This window comes from Dromiciops gliroides, chromosome 3 (genome assembly GCF_019393635.1).
Source record: "Dromiciops gliroides isolate mDroGli1 chromosome 3, mDroGli1.pri, whole genome shotgun sequence".
NCBI classification, from domain to species: domain Eukaryota; kingdom Metazoa; phylum Chordata; class Mammalia; order Microbiotheria; family Microbiotheriidae; genus Dromiciops; species Dromiciops gliroides.
In genome coordinates this window covers 657,468,613-657,483,334 of record NC_057863.1, presented here as the reverse complement: position 1 = coordinate 657,483,334, position 14,722 = coordinate 657,468,613, and the positions used below count along the sequence as shown (strand labels likewise).

General features: G+C 59.0%; 3 protein-coding genes across 3 annotated transcripts; 2 read left to right on the top strand and 1 right to left on the bottom strand.

Moving 5' to 3' along the window:
• The first annotated feature begins 402 nt into the window (after positions 1-402).
• On the top strand, positions 403-2,204 carry FGF21 (fibroblast growth factor 21). The gene is made up of 3 exons (XM_043994666.1): positions 403-902; positions 1,018-1,121; positions 1,787-2,204. The coding sequence occupies exons 1-3, from the start codon at positions 677-679 to the stop codon at positions 2,063-2,065; spliced, it is 609 nt and encodes a 202-aa protein (XP_043850601.1). The 5' UTR covers positions 403-676; the 3' UTR covers positions 2,066-2,204.
• A 207-nt stretch (positions 2,205-2,411) lies between these two features.
• BCAT2 (branched chain amino acid transaminase 2) lies at positions 2,412-10,873 on the bottom strand. Its single transcript, XM_043994667.1, is given in 16 exon segments — positions 2,412-2,862; positions 3,006-3,080; positions 3,273-3,413; positions 3,781-3,866; positions 4,266-4,408; positions 4,653-4,816; positions 5,115-5,240; positions 5,430-5,540; positions 9,165-9,184; positions 9,187-9,261; positions 9,264-9,306; positions 9,308-9,367; position 9,675; positions 9,736-9,775; positions 9,778-9,807; positions 10,798-10,873. Coding segments are annotated over 16 exon segments (1,230 nt in total). The 3' UTR covers positions 2,412-2,823.
• A 116-nt stretch (positions 10,874-10,989) lies between these two features.
• On the top strand, positions 10,990-13,702 carry LOC122748736 (E3 ubiquitin-protein ligase TRIM39-like). The gene is given in 6 exon segments (XM_043994664.1): positions 10,990-12,271; positions 12,273-12,338; positions 12,341-12,460; positions 12,463-12,512; positions 12,514-12,695; positions 12,698-13,702. Coding segments are annotated over 6 exon segments (1,881 nt in total). The 5' UTR covers positions 10,990-11,158; the 3' UTR covers positions 13,048-13,702.
• The last annotated feature ends 1,020 nt before the right edge of the window (positions 13,703-14,722 follow it).

Sequence of the window (14,722 nt, the reverse complement as noted above, 5' to 3'; positions counted from 1 at the left end):
CTTCTCATGGATCTCCATGTCTGGGCCCTACCTTTTCAGAGACCTCTGACTTTGGCTCATCTAGGAGTCCAAGCCCCACTCTCAGGGACTCTGCCACCTAGACCCCAGGATCCCAGGCATCTGAGGCCCCATTCCTAGGACCAAGATAGCAGGGCCCCCAGTCTCCAAGGGCCCCAGGGGTGTCTGTACCCCCAATCCTCTCAGGTTACCAGGCATCCGAGCTCACAGAACCACTCCAGCTCTCCCCCGCCCACCCCCAGCCCAGGTTGCATCATCCCTGTGGGGTGGTGACTTCGCCACGGTGGAAGAGCTGATGCCAGCCAAGTGGGTCATGTTTCATGAAGATAGCAGGTGACCGTGGGTGGGCGGAGGGGGCCTGGAGACAGGTATAAGCCCCAAGGGAGCACACAGAACAGCCACAGGAAATCCAGAGAGAGGAAGAGGAGGAACCAGACCCAGCCTCTACTCAGGAGACCCAGAGGAATCAGAGCTTTGGGACCCCTACGCCTGCACTCTGCTCCTCCTGCCAGGAGTGCCAGGCCTCGGCACCCAGAGCACACCAGCAGACGAGCACCCCAAGCCCTGCGCACCAAGGCTGCCGGGCACCACAGAGGTCCCTCTTGCCAGTCCCAAGGACCTGTCCATCCCATCATCCAGCCTCTTGACTGCTTGAACAATGGGCCCAAGGAAGCGAGCCCCGGGCTACCTGGCTCCTCTGCTGTCCTTGCTCCTGGCCTATAGGGGCTGGGGTTACCCCATCCCTGATTCCAGCCCCATGCTCCTGTTTGGGGGCCAGGTCCGCCTCCGACACCTGTACACAGATGACGGCCAGGACACAGAGGCACACGTGGAGATGGGGCCTGATGGGGCCGTTCGGGCGGCAGCTGAGAGGAGCCCCAACAGTGAGTGTGGGATGGGGCTACAAGGGGCAGTGGATGGAGTGGCCACTTACTGGGACAGCAGCCTGGGAGCCAGGAGGGATGCCAGGCAGGACCCCTGAGTGTTCCCTCCCCCCAGGTCTTCTGGAGCTGAAGGCGGTGAAGCCTGGCGTCATCCGTATCCTCGCTGTCCAGAGCTCCCGGTTTCTGTGTATGAGGCCCGACGGGGAGCTGTATGGAGCGGTGAGGCAGCCCTACAGGCCAGAGCCTGCCCCAGTCCCTCATCTCAGCCTGATCATGTCCCTGGCTCAGCCTCTTTCCTCCCTCTCCTTCTTGTCCCCACCCCCTCTTTGAAGTCCATCTCTTATCCCCAGGCTTCGACTGTGGGCCTGTGCGAAGACAAACCGAGATCACCACTCTTGAATTTAAAGGGTTGGCTTTCTAGGGGATTCCCCAAAGACACTGAGTGATTTCTAGGGCAGGAGAGGGAGTGCCAGGGCTGGGCTCTGGAGGAAGCTATGGGTTCTAAGAGGCAGAGGTGAGCGAGCGAGTGCATTCCAGGCATGAAAAGCCAGTGGGCCAGGGAGACCAGAGAGAGGATATTGGGGTATAATATGGAGTGTTTGGAAGTCCCGGAGCCAGCCTAAGCCAGGGAAGGTTGTGTTTGACCGAGGGGTGGCATAGGAGCTTGCTCTCCAGTGATCCCCACCCGACCCAAACCCCTTCCCCCAATCATTCTCCTCCCTCACCTCAGTCACCATCTCCCTGCACCCTCCCCCTCATTCCATATCAGTCCGGCTCTCCCCCACACCCATGACCTGTACAGTGGGAGCTGGGAAGGCTCAGATGGCTGGCACACAGTGGGCACGGCCTCTGGCTGACCCTACCCTACCTCCTTGCCCCTGCAGGTCCACTATGACCCTTCTGCCTGCAACTTCCGAGAACACCTGCTGGGGGATGGCTACAATGTGTATGAATCAGAGGCTCACGGGCGGACCCTCCGGCTGTCCTCCCAGGCCTCCCTGGGACAGGCTGGACCTTCTCGCTTCCTGCCGCTTCCTGGCGACCGGCTGCCTGGGCCAGAGCCACCCTGGGCACAGGGCCCCGAGCCCCCAGACGTGGGCTCAGCAGACCCACTGAGCATGGTGGGGGGCATGCAGGGCAGAAGCCCCAGCTATTCTTCCTGAGCCCAGCCAGTCCCCACCCCACCTGGCTCAGGCAGGCCCTGGCTACTATTTATTTTGAGGGCTGAGCACCTCAATCTTATTTATGCCTCTTTTCTAGCTCACCTTCTGAGCAATAAAGCAGATAGATGACAATAGCAAATGGTGTGCAGACATCTTTGAAGGGGGCTCCCTCAGGGGTGTAGGACGGGGCCCCAGTCTGAAGGGCCCTGAGGCCTTGAGGGAGATATACCTTCTGGGGCTCCCCCAAAGCCTTGTCAGTTCTTTGTGAGGTCAAGACGGCATCAAGGGAGGGGACAAGGGGTCCCTGATGGAAGGGATACTGCTCCGGGCCCAAGACAAGACACCCTCCTGTCCTTTGGCTTTTTATTTGGAAAATGCAGGAAATAAAATTCACTGGAGCCTCAGCCAGGCTTAGGGGTCTGGGAATCAGAAGGGGGTCATCTTCTGACATCATCCAGGCCCCCAGCAGTTACCCTCTAAGGCTGATGAGGAACGGAGTGTGGTGCTCCCTGAGGGGTGGGGGAACAGGCGCCAGTCACCTGGATCCTGGCTCATATGGCTTTGGGAGTGTAGCTTGGCTTGGGGGCTGCAGGGACCCAGGTGTCCCTGACCACAAGCCTGGAGAACTATATTGCACTTGGAATCTTTGGCTGGGAGGTGGACAGAGAAAGGGGAGAGGATGGGAATTAAGTACTATGAGATCTGGAGAGGGGGAAGGGGGGTCCAAAGGGTCAGCAGGGCCCGATCTGGCCTTCCAGTCACACAGGAAGCATCCACTCGTGGGTGCCGTCTCCATACTAGGGAAAAGAGGGGGGCCGAAGTAAGCAGCCTGGCCTGGGAGAGGGGCTGCCAGCTGGCTGCCCACCTGAAGCAGGCTCCCTGCCTGGGACGCCTTCAGCTCCAGCATACACCCCCACCCCACAGGGAGCCCTGCACTTACCTGAATGTTACACAGTTCCTTCTGGAATCTGTGGATGAGGTCAGGCCCATTTTCCATGGTGGGAATGTGAAGGTGCTGGCGAATAAGGAAGAAGCATCATGGAGAAGTGCCCGGGAGCCTGGCCGGTACCCCAAATTCTCCAGTCCCCCGTCACTCCCTGCTCAAGCACCGGCAGCGCATCCCCCGCCCCAGGAGAGTCTTCAGGAAGGGCCTGGCCTGAGCCCAGGGGAGGAGGGTCCCCAGGATGGTCGGGCAGGATGGCCTTACCTCACCCTGGTAGAGAATTCGATGCACAGGGCACACCTGGCAAGCTGTGCCTGAGCCGAAGATCTCTCGCACACGCCCCTCCTGAAGGGCCAGCAGCAACTCATCCATGCGCACCTCCCTCTCCGACACTCGGAACTCCCCCTGTGTGGAGTGGGGACATTGGAGGCCCCGTCAACCCAGGCTGGGGAGAGACATGGAGAAACACAAGAGACGCAGAGAAATGCAGAGACACACAGAGAGGCAAAGATGCAGAGAAAGCCATGGAGAGACAGCCCTGGAAAGACACAGAGAGACAGACAGAAAGATGGCCCGGCCCGGAGAGTTACAGAGACACAGAGACATAGAGGCAGACACAAAGACAGAGAAGAGAATGAGACAGAGGGACAGCACAACCCTGTCCTAGGGCTTCCAGAGACACACAGCAGAGAGGCCTGGAAGGTGGTGGCCACACAAGGCCAGGCCGGCAGAGGGCCCAGGAGCAGCAGTCCCTTGCCCCCATCACACTCACCCACGTCTGGGCCAAGTCCAGCAAGCTCCGCCGAATCACCCCAGGAAGAATGATTCCGTCCAGTGGGGGGGTCACTAACTCCAGCACTGGGGAGGGGGCAGGGATGGTCAGATTCCCCTCACCCACGATCCCAGGGTCCTCCACCCACCAATGCAGAAGACCTCTGAGCTAGTCAGCAGCCTCTGGTCTAACCCACAGCTGCCCCTCCGCTCTGGCCCAGGCCTCCCAAGAGGCAGCTCTCTCCTCAGGAAGTTTCCCCTGAGGGGCAAGGAGGGAAGAAGGGAGACAGCTTGGAACTTAAAACGTAACCTTTCCCCAGACATCCGTCCATCACTGCTGGTGCTGCTGTCCTCCCTCTCAGCCCAACCACTCCCCAGTCTCTGGGCCCTTTCCCCCTGAGCCCCGGCTGAGCTCACGAGTACAGGTGGGAGTCTGTGGAGGCAGCAGCATGGGGGGGGCCAGGAGGCGGCGGCATCCCCACTCACCGCCATCTTTGTGGGTCCAGAAGATGAAGATGTTCATGGTGCCTATCTCAGTGAGCTGGTGGTCTGGGCCGTAGAGCCACAAGACTTGCTCACAGCCCTCTCGGTGAGCAGCCTGCTGCACAAACACCGTCGGCCCATAATTCCTGCCAGGGGTGGGGGGGCAGCCTCAGTGCCCACATTCACAGGCCCATCGTCCCTCCCTCTAGGGAGATGAGTGGACGCCCCTGGGCTCCAGCCTCCATTTCTCTCCTAGATGCGCATCCTCTCCCCAAGCCGAGGGGGTGCTTGGAACTCACCACCCTGTACCCATCTGATGGCAAGACCAACTGTGACCCAGACCCATAGAGGGGAGAGGACTCAAGTCAGGGCTGAGGGCATTCTGCTCACCCTCCCAGCTTGCAGTCACCAACCCCACCGGCCCAGGCCCGGACAAAGCGAGGGTCAGCCAGTAGTGAGACAGGCGTTAAGGAGTCCCCGGGGAAGTACGAGCCGACAGGACACAAGATGACATACAGCAGGGCTCTCAGCGGGGGGTGGACACCCAGACAGGCCTGAGGAAGGGGGAGGGGGACATCAGAAACCCAGGAGTCCAGGCCCTGGCCTTCCCACTCTCCCTCTGAGCCCCAAGAGGCCCAAGCACACTACTTCCTTGTAGCAGTTGGGGTCTTGCTGTGCTCCCTTACTGGGAGATGGGGGGAAGCGGGCTGGGTGAGAAGACTGGCCTCCTCTATGCACCCCCTCCTCTGACCTCTCCAGAGCTCCTTCCCCACTCAGAGACCCAGGTGTTCAGGCACCCAGGCCTTGGATCTTCCCAGGGATCTGCCTGCCCTCCCTTCCCTCAGGGGGTACCTCATTGCCGATGAAGGTGGGCCGGATGTAGAGGCTAGCCTTCTTTTGCTCCCCACTAGGCACCCATTCCTCGTCGATCTCCACCAGGCGGCGGATACATTCCAGAAGTTCGATCTTGTCAAAGGTCTAGAGGAAGAGAGGCAACAGCCCCAGATGGGAGCTGAAGGAGATCCTCGGGATCATCGGCCTTCATCCCCACTCATTTTACAAAAAGGGGAAGAGGCTGCTCTGTGGCCACATGAGGAGAGGGTGTTCTCCGCTCTCTCCCTGCCCCCCCCATGCCCTCGGCCACTGCCCTGGGGCTGTCTCTCTCACCGGGAGGCAGAGCCGCAAGGTTGAGCGCAACATGCGATCCATGTTGAGCCAGGGGCGGAAGAGGCGCACGCGTTGGTCCTTGCCCCGAAAAGCCTTCATGCCTTCAAAGAGCTGCAGGGAAATATGCCCAGCGCCTGGGTCAGAGCTGCCAAGTCTCTTGATACAGAGCCAGGAAGGGAGAGGGAAGACGAGACCACGTGGGCCGGGAACCTTGGCAGCACCCCCCAAGAGCATCCCTGGGGGAGGGAACGAGTGCTCATTAAGTACCTACTATGCGCCACACGTCATTGGATCCTCACAACAGCCCTGCATGGTAGGCGCTGTTGAGGAAACTAAGGAAGACTTGCCCAGGGTCACACAGCTATTGAGTGTCCAAGGCAGCATTTGAACTCAGGTCTTCCTGACTCCAGGACCAGCATTCTAACCACCCCGACGATACACGGCTGGCCTTGCTCCAAGAATGAGGAGAATGGCTGCCTCCTGTCACACCTGGACAACTCTCATCATTGGGCCGATGTCCTTTGGTTGTTGTTTGACTCTGTGACCCCATGGACAGAAGCACGCCAGGCTCTCTTATTGTCCATCATCTTCCAAAGTCTGTACAAGTTCCTATCCACTATTTCCATGTTCTCTGCTGACTCCTTTTCCTTTTGCCTTCAGTCTTTCCCAACATCAGGGTTTTTCTCAATGAGTCCTGTATTCTCGTTATGGGGCCAAAGTATTTAAACTTCTAGCCAGGTGAAATCTGTCTGTGAACTGAGTACAATGCTCTGGATGAGGCCTGAAGGGGTGGGGATCACCACCACCCTCTTCTGGAAACTGCTTCCCTTTGTGAACTCGCCATCACATGAGCTTAAGCATGGGCTGACCAGACCCCTTCCTGACGGGCTTCACAAGTTCTCTGGATCACTGCTTCCCTTTCTAAACATGTACTAGTCATCCCTTCAGTACTGATATTGGCTTATAATCCACAGGGGCTCCGAGGTATCTTCTCAGACCTGTGCCCTTCTCTATTCTCTGCCATCTTGCTGACATCACAGGAGGGGCTCACAGAAAACCAAAGGACAGACAGAGGGTAAGGCTGACAGTGGATAGAGACAGACTGAGAGACCCAGAGACAGAGAGAGACACACACAAAGAGGGACAGAGACAGAGGCAGGGACACAGAAAGACAGAGAAAGATAGAGATGAGAGACACAAACACAGACACAGATAGATACACAAACAGGGACAGAGAGAGAGAGGGATGGAGGGAGAGGAGGACACAGATAGATACACAGAGACAGAGAGGGGGCCACAGAGAGACACTTATTCCCTTCATGACCTTGGTCAATCACTTACCTGATTTGGGCCTCGATCGTTGTTTAAAACGAGGAGGTTCACCCAAGTGGCTCTTAACAACCCTTCTGGCACAAAATCCATGGACTTCTGGCTTGAGTTCATCAATGCTGAAAATCACCCCCTTCCTCCCTCATCTCAAAGGCATCAGTCCTCATTGCTCCATCCCGCCTAAGATCCCTGACCTCCTCTGATCTCTTTTCACTCATGTGGCTTTAGAAGCCCCCTTCTTGGGGCAGCTAGGTGGCGCAATGGATAAAGCACCAGTCCTGGATTCGGGGGGACCTTAGTTCAAATCCGGCCTCCGACATTTGACACTTACTAGCTGTGTGACCCTGGGCAAGTCACTTAATCCTCACTGCCCCCCCCCCCTTGGGTGCTGGGCCCCTGTCACAATCTCACCATCACCTTCCCCCATCTGGCCTGGCTTCCTCTACTCACTGAGTCTTGGAGGAGTTGCCTGTGATACCTACATAGCATACCTCATTCCTGAGCTAAATGGCCCTGTAGATTGAGACCTTGGGGAGCTCACCTATCTTTTCTCTGAATTTCTTGAACTACCAAGCTCTCAGGTGCCTATCTGCTGGCTCCTGGCTCTCCCCCCTTCTCTGTCAAGGTTCTCCAAGACAGGGAGGTCAGTCACCGCTGCATGAGGCTGCTCCTGTTCTGCCTCCTGTAGACACTTCCTCCCACATAAGAATCAACCCTGGGAAAGCATTTCTCTTTATCTTTTCTTCTCCCCTTTGGAAGACTTAAATTTTTATTGAGGTGGGTCAAGAATTTCCCAGCTGCCGGGGACCACTAGGTGGCGCAGTGGATTAAAGCACTGGCCCTGAATTCAGGAGGACCCGAGTTCAAAACCGAACTAGCTGGGGTGGCTAGGTGGCGCAGTGGATAGAGCACCGGCCCTGGATTCAGGAGGACCTGAGTTCAAGTCTGGCCTCAGACATTTGAGACTTACTAGCTGTGTGACCCTGGGCAAGTCACTTAACCCCAATTGCCCCCCCCAAAAGAATTTCCCAGCTGCCCCTGCCTTTGGTGGACATCACCCATCACTAGGTCATCATGCTTTTGGTGCCACCCTTGGGATGTTTCCCAGACTCCTCAGTCACATCCTTTTTCTGGGGCCAACTTGGATCCTCCCTACCCCTGCCTGATCCTTGCCCAGTGGCCCCGCAGTTCCACATGCATGGCCTCTGGCAGTTTCATGAGTAGCTTCCACAAGCCATGGCGGGCAGGAGAGGTTCTCTACCTCCTGCTGGGCACATGCCCCAGGAGGGCGGTGGACTTCTGCGTTGTTGTTACCAGTTGTGTCCGGGCAGCAGGGAGGCATCCCTCCGGTTGGACAGAGCCTCCCTACAGAGCACCCACAAAGCTCAAGATCACATTCACCAGTGCTGCTTTCACCTCAGGGGACACTGAGCTCAGTGGTCCTGGACCTCCTGATCCAGAGATCAGGGTGTCCTCTTCTGGGGGGGGGCTCCCTGACTTTCCCAAACAAGGCAAGCCCTTCCCATTTTCCTCAGAAAACCCAGAATATCATGAGGCCTTCTCTGAGCCTCCTGCATGGAGGGACCCTCAGCCCTTTGTCCCTTTGTTGTCTGTTCAGACAAATGATCATCCTGCTTCCTAGGCCCACTCAAGACACTGGAGAGAGACGGCTGGTTACCTGTTTACAGGTGGCTTCCTGTCTGCTGCCTCTCAATCTGCCTGAGCTACTGCCTCTTGTAAGCTGGGCTGGGTGGGGGAGCTCCTACCAAAGCTGGGGGAGTGGGGGCCAACCATGGGCCTTAGGCAGATTGCAGGCCCCCCCCCCCCGCCCCAAGAATTGTTACATTACTGACTTTCTGCTTTTGTGTCATGTTGTCCTCAGAAGACCTAGCACCCCAGGGGGGTGGTAGATAGCTACTGCACTGACAGACAGAGGGTAAGGCTGACAGTGGATAGAGACAGACTGAGAGACCCAGAGACAGAGAGAGACACACACAAAGAGGGACAGAGACAGAGGCAGGGACACAGAAAGACAGAGAAAGATAGAGATGAGAGACACAAACACAGACACAGATAGATACACAAACAGGGACAGAGAGAGAGAGGGATGGAGGGAGAGGAGGACACAGATAGATACACAGAGACAGAGAGGGGGCCACAGAGAGACACAGAGACAAAGACAGAGAGATAGCGATAGAGACAGAGACACAAAGAAAAACAGAGACACACATACAGAGACACAAAGAGACATAGACACAAAAGACAGATACACGAGACAGAGAGAGCAATGGAGGGAGAGAGAGACAGAGACAAAGTCCAGGAGAGGGAGAGACAGCCAGCCAGCCAGGGCCTGAGGCAGCCAGAGGTCACCCACTGAGGAGTGTGGGCCAGGGGCCTGGGCCTTACTTCTATGCTGTAGTGAAGGCGGAGCAGGCTGGGTGTAGCATGAGGCTGCGGAAAGGGTGGATGCAAGGCACACCCCAGCCCATCCTCGCTGCTCCATCACGGTCAGCATGTGGTCTGTGAACCGCTTCCCAAACAACAGGGGGTTCCCCACTGTCCGGCTTCCTCTGTGGTGTCTGGCTTAGCTCCACCTGCAATTGGGAGGCCTGGGGCCCGGGGAACCAGCCGTGAGGCCTTGGCTTCACCCCCGACCCCAGAGCCCCTCACAGGTCCCTAGGCTGAGCAACCGTGGCCACAGCTAGCCCAAGAGGATGGCTGTGGAGGCCTCTGGGAATTGTGCATTAAAAGCATCAGACACAGAACTGGGGTGTCCCTCCTCCTAACACCCTCAGGGTGCTGGGACAGGCTTTTTACCTCAGCACCCCCTCCATGGTATCCAGTCTCCTCCCCTGGGGGATCCAGGCCTCCTGAGCTCCGACCCTGCTCCCCTTGTGGGCCCCACATACTTCGGACCCTAAGTCACCCCCATCCCACCCCCACCCCCTGGGAGTTCAGTGTCAGTGGGGCTCCTCACTTGAAGCTGCTGGCCCAACATCTCTGGGAGGCCCAAGGTGATGAGGCACCGGACGGAGTTTTTGGCCAAGATCTATAACAACAACAGCACATATTGCAGGGAAAACTAAAGTCAGCCCAGCCCAGGCAGTAGACCTGCTAGGGAAGGAAAGGGAATAACCCGTACTGTCCTGTTTTACAGACAGGAAAACTGAGGCTCTGCCAGGGGAGGCCTGCCTCACACAGTTCCCGTTTCTGGAGTGGGATTCAAAGCCAAGATACTTCCGTGTCTACTGCCTGCGAATGGCCTCCCCATGAAGAAGGCCTGGAGGGCAAGGGGGCAAAGGGTGAAGGGGTCATGCGGGCTGCTGACCCAACACTCATTTCAGTGGGGGGCGGGAGGGGGGGGCAGGGAAGCAGGCCTCAGAGGGCCTGGCCCCACCCTGCGGGCTGCGGGGCCTCCCTCTGGAATCTGCTCAGGCAGCTTTGGGCCCTCCCCAAGGATCAGAGGTCAGTCCCAGACTCCTCCCCAGGGACTTTGCCCCCAACCCTTGTGATGCACTCAGAATGCCAGAGGCCCAGAGGATGGCAGGCAGGGGGTCTGAGCCTGGTAAGTATAGCCTCATAGGGGGCAAGAGAGGACCCAAGGTCAAGGCATGTGGCGGGGTGTCAGGGAGGAGCCCCGCCAGGCCTTCCGGGATCCTGGAGACACCCTCGGTCCCTTCAGGGGTCCCAGAGCCTCCCCTCCACCCCCAACCATCAGGTGATGACATAGAGCAGCCATTCCCCTAGGGGCACCCAGCACCCCACTCCCTAACCGCACAGAACCAGCCACTCAGACCTACACCCAGGACTATGAAACCATTCCCGATGATCCAGTGCTGGGCTAAGCAGCTTTCTGGGCCCAAGCTTGCCACCCTCACAGCTGCAGTCCCAGGGATCCCTGGCATCTGGGCCTCTACTACCAATCCCCTCGGGGACCCAGGCCCCCATGCCCAGGACTGGCCCCCAGAGGAGATGAAGGGAGGCAAGAAGAAGGGGTTGGGTCTGGGGGACCCCAGGGATCAGGCCCCAGGCAGCTGACAGACCTCTAGCCCAACCTGGAGCCCATTCTGGGAGGAGGCAGAGAATGTTGTGGCTGAAGAGATGGCCCCTCCCATCAGCCCCTAGGGGCAGCAGGCAGCCAGCTACCCCGGGGGGCTGGACTGTGGGAGGCAGATGAAGGTGGGGAGCCCAGAGTGTCAGTTCTGTCCTTCCAGCTGTGGCTTCCGTCTGAGGCTCCAGGTCCAGCAAGGTTCCCTAGAAACCCCTCCCCACCAGGGGTGACCTCACAATGGCCCCCCGATGGCTGGCTGGCAGGGAGAGGGAGCAGGGGGCAGAGCAAGAGAGGGCAGGGGCCCTAGGTGGGGGCTGGAGGGGGCAGGAGCCCCAAGTGCCGCCCCGCTATGGCCACCTCGGACCCTGTGCGTCTGCTGCAGGAGGAGGTGACCTGCGCCGTGTGCCTGGACTACCTGCACGAGCCGGTCACTATCGACTGCGGCCACAACTTCTGCCGCGCCTGCATCACCCGCTGCTGGGACGAGATGGGCCGGCGCTTCCCCTGCCCCCAGTGCCGGGCCCGCTCACCCAAGCGTAAGCTTCGGCCCAACTGCCAACTGGCTAACGTGGCCATGGCCGCCAAGCGGCTGAGGCCTAACGCGGGTGAAGACGGGGTCCCGGGCCCAGGGACCAGCACGGGCAAAAGCCAGGAAGCCAGGGAGGCCGAGGATGAGCAGGCGGCATCTCTGGCTGAGGAGGAGACCAAGGGAAGCCAGAATGATGAGACACCAAAGGCCCCAGAGGATGGGTCCCAGGAAAGAGAGACTGAGATCGAGAGAGTCCCCAGAGCAGCCAAAGACACAGAGGACGGGGAGCCAGAGACAAGCGCAGAGAACAAGGCAGAGGAGGCTGCAGACACCAGGGATGGTGGGCCCCAGAAGATAGCTTCAGACAGCGAGGAGGACCAGGGCAGCAAGACAGACAGGCAGCTCAGAGCCTACCGAGAAGATCAGGCCCCGGAAGAGGAGGAGGCTCCTGAGGAGGCCGAGGGCACCCCTGGCAGCCAGCAGGCCAAGGGCCCCCAAGAAGAAAAAGATGTGGGCCAGGCCGCAGGGCCTGCTAGTAGCAGCCAGTGGGCTGAGCCACGGCCGGGGAGGAGCCTGCCCCACAGCCCCTGCCCCCAACACCCAGCAGAGGAGCTCTGGCTGTTCTGCCGGCGCGATGGGGCTACTCTGTGCCCTGCCTGCCACCCTGAGAGAGCCCACAGGGGCCACGACCTGGTGCCGCTGGCCGAGGAGGGCCGTGCCACCCGCGCCCGCCTCAGGGGGGCTCTGGGCAGGCTGCGTGTCCAGAGGGAGGCTCTGGAGGATGCGGGGGTCCGGCAGGAGCGTCAGGTAGCCCATCTTGGAGAAGAGGCCGCCGTCAGGCGCCAACGTCTGGGTCATGAGTTTGAGGGCCTGCGCCATTTCCTGAGCAAGGCCGAGCAGGACCTGCTGAGCTCACTGGCGGCTGCTGAACGCCATGCCCAGGCCACCCGCCGAGCCCAAGGAGCCCGCCTGTCAGCCAATGCCCGCCGCCTGGACCGCCTGCTCCTGGAGGCCTCGTCCTGGCTGCACCTGCCCAGTGCCCGCCTGCTGGCTGACAGCGGTGTCCAAGAGGGACTCCGAAAGCTGGAGGCTGAGGCTGGCAAGAGCCTGGGGGCCAGGTGTGACCCCCGGGGGAAGGCCTGGGAGGGGCAGGCCGGGCTCAGGCAGTGCTAAGGAGGCCGCTCGGGCTTCCGGGAGCGGCTGTCAGGGGAACTGGAACGGGATGACCCCCCAGTGCGCTTTGACCCCAACTCAGCTGCCCCCGGCCTGGAAGTATTAGAAGGCGGGAGGACAGTGAGGCTGAGGCCCCGGGCCAGCGCCCAGCAGGCTGACCTCTGCCCCTGCGTCCTGGGCGACAAAGCTGGTGTAACGGTTCTCACTACTGGGAAGTGGATGTAAGCCAGTCGGTGGGCTGGGCCGTGGGGGTGGCCTGCGAGGGTAACCTCCACCCCCAGCCCAACAAGGGGCTCTGGGCCCTGCAGCTTAGTCGAGGCCAGCTGTGGACCCCTGAAGTGACCCTAGCTATCCGGCAACAGCCCCAGCGTCTGGCCGTGTACCTGGAGGTGGAGGCTGGCCTCCTGGCCTTCTCCGACGCCCAGACCGGGGCTCCTGTGCACAGCTACCAGGGGGCCGACTGGGGCCTCAATGCCACTCTCAGGCCCTGCTTCTGGCTCTGGGACCTTGGAGGGAGTCTACGCCTGAGCCCCTGAGTCCAACAGGCTGGGACACACTGTCCCAGATAAAGGAATGGAGACTGTTAGCCTGGCCCTGTTTTTATTGGAGTGAGACACAGGGAGCGCCATCCACTGAGGCAAAGTGAGGGAAGCCTAGGACCAGGCCTGGTAACCCTTCAAGTAGCATTGATCAAGCACTTACTGGGAGCCTGCCAGGTACTACTGTCCTAGGGTCAGTACCCAGGGCTTCCACTCTATTTGTGGTCTGGGGCCAATCTCTGCCCCTTGGGCCTCAGCTTCTTGCTCTTTTTTTTTTTTTTTTTTGGTGAGGCACTTGGGGTTAAGTGACTTGCCCAGGGTCACACAGCTATTAAGTGTTAAGTGTCTGAGGCCGGATTTGAACTCAGGTCCTCCTGACTCCAGGGATGGTGCTCTATCCACTGCACCACCTAGCTGCCCCTTCTTGCTCTTTTTGAAAGGAGGAGATAGGAGGCCTTTAGGGCCCCTTCTGGGTCGAAATCCTCTTACCCAAGGAAGTAGAGAGACAGAAGGCAGAGAGGAGGACATGGGTATTGACAGGGATATGATAAAAGGGGCAGAGGGGAGACCTGTAGGAGAGGGAGAGGAGAGGGAGAGGGAGACACTGGGGGGAATTTGAGAAGAATCAAAGGAAAGGGAGGAGATTGGGAAGGAGGCACTGGGAGAGCGGGAGACTTGGGGAGAGATGGGGGGCTGAGGGCAATTGTACCAGGCTGGGGGAGGAAACTGGTACAAGGGGTAGGGAGAGGACCTACCTCCTAGAAGTTCCAGCCAGTCTCTGCAGGGGCCTGACTTGGCCACCCCAGTCTAGAGAGGCAGCTGAGAAAGAGGATGGGAAGGGAAGCTTTCCAGAATGGGGGAGACTCTTGGGGGAGAATGGAAGTTGAAAGGACTGTAGGGGAACTGAGGTGGGGAGGTATGGAAATGCTGGCAGGAGGGAAGAGGACAATGGTGGGAAAAGGGAATGGGGGGAGTCAAGGAGAAAAGGGATGAGGTGAAACCCCCACTCATGCATAAGACCCGGGAGAAGAGCTAGGTGGTGCAGTGGATAGAGCACCGGCCCTGGAGTCAGGAGGACCTGAGTTCAAATCTGACCTCAGACACTTAACACTTACTAGCTGTGTGACTCTAGGCAAGTCACTTAACCCCAATTGCCTCACTAAAAAACAAAAACAAACAAACAAACAAAGAAGACCCAGAATAGGCAGGATGAGGCCAACTCTGCCCAAGGCCACCCTAGGAGGTGAAAGAAGGGTATCAAAGGAGCTGTGGCTGCCCAGGTTCAGACTGTCCTTGGTCTCCTGCCAGGCCCAGGGAGTTCTCCCATCACCAGGCAACACCAAATTGCATGGGAAGCAGGCCAAGGGTGGGGAGGGGGCAGGTGCTCAGGCAAGGGGATCTGCAAACAGCTGTGGGTAGGTTGGGAGGGATCCAGGCCTGGAGCCTGGGGCACATCTTGGGGACGCTGAAGACCTGGGCTGAGGCCACTGGGAGACTCTTCGAGTGAAGAAGGCTGAGGAAGTGAAGTGGTGACATTAGGGCTGAGGGGGGAAGAGAGGCCAGGTCCTGGGCAAGAGCTGAGGAGGCACCAGCTGAGGCCCAATTCCTGCCCCTGTTCTTGGACTGACCATCGTTGGAGATCACCCCAGAAAGGAAAGGGAGGACTGAGCAG

Bases quoted from the DNA above. Each gene is read 5' to 3' on its own strand.
- FGF21 (XM_043994666.1), top strand. From the start codon at position 677: ATGGGCCCAAGGAAGCGAGCCCCGGGCTACCTGGCTCCTCTGCTGTCC. The intron at 903-1,017 runs GTGAGTGTGGGA...CCCTCCCCCCAG, and splicing joins AGCTGAGAGGAGCCCCAACA to GTCTTCTGGAGCTGAAGGCG. The intron at 1,122-1,786 runs GTGAGGCAGCCC...TTGCCCCTGCAG, and splicing joins ACGGGGAGCTGTATGGAGCG to GTCCACTATGACCCTTCTGC.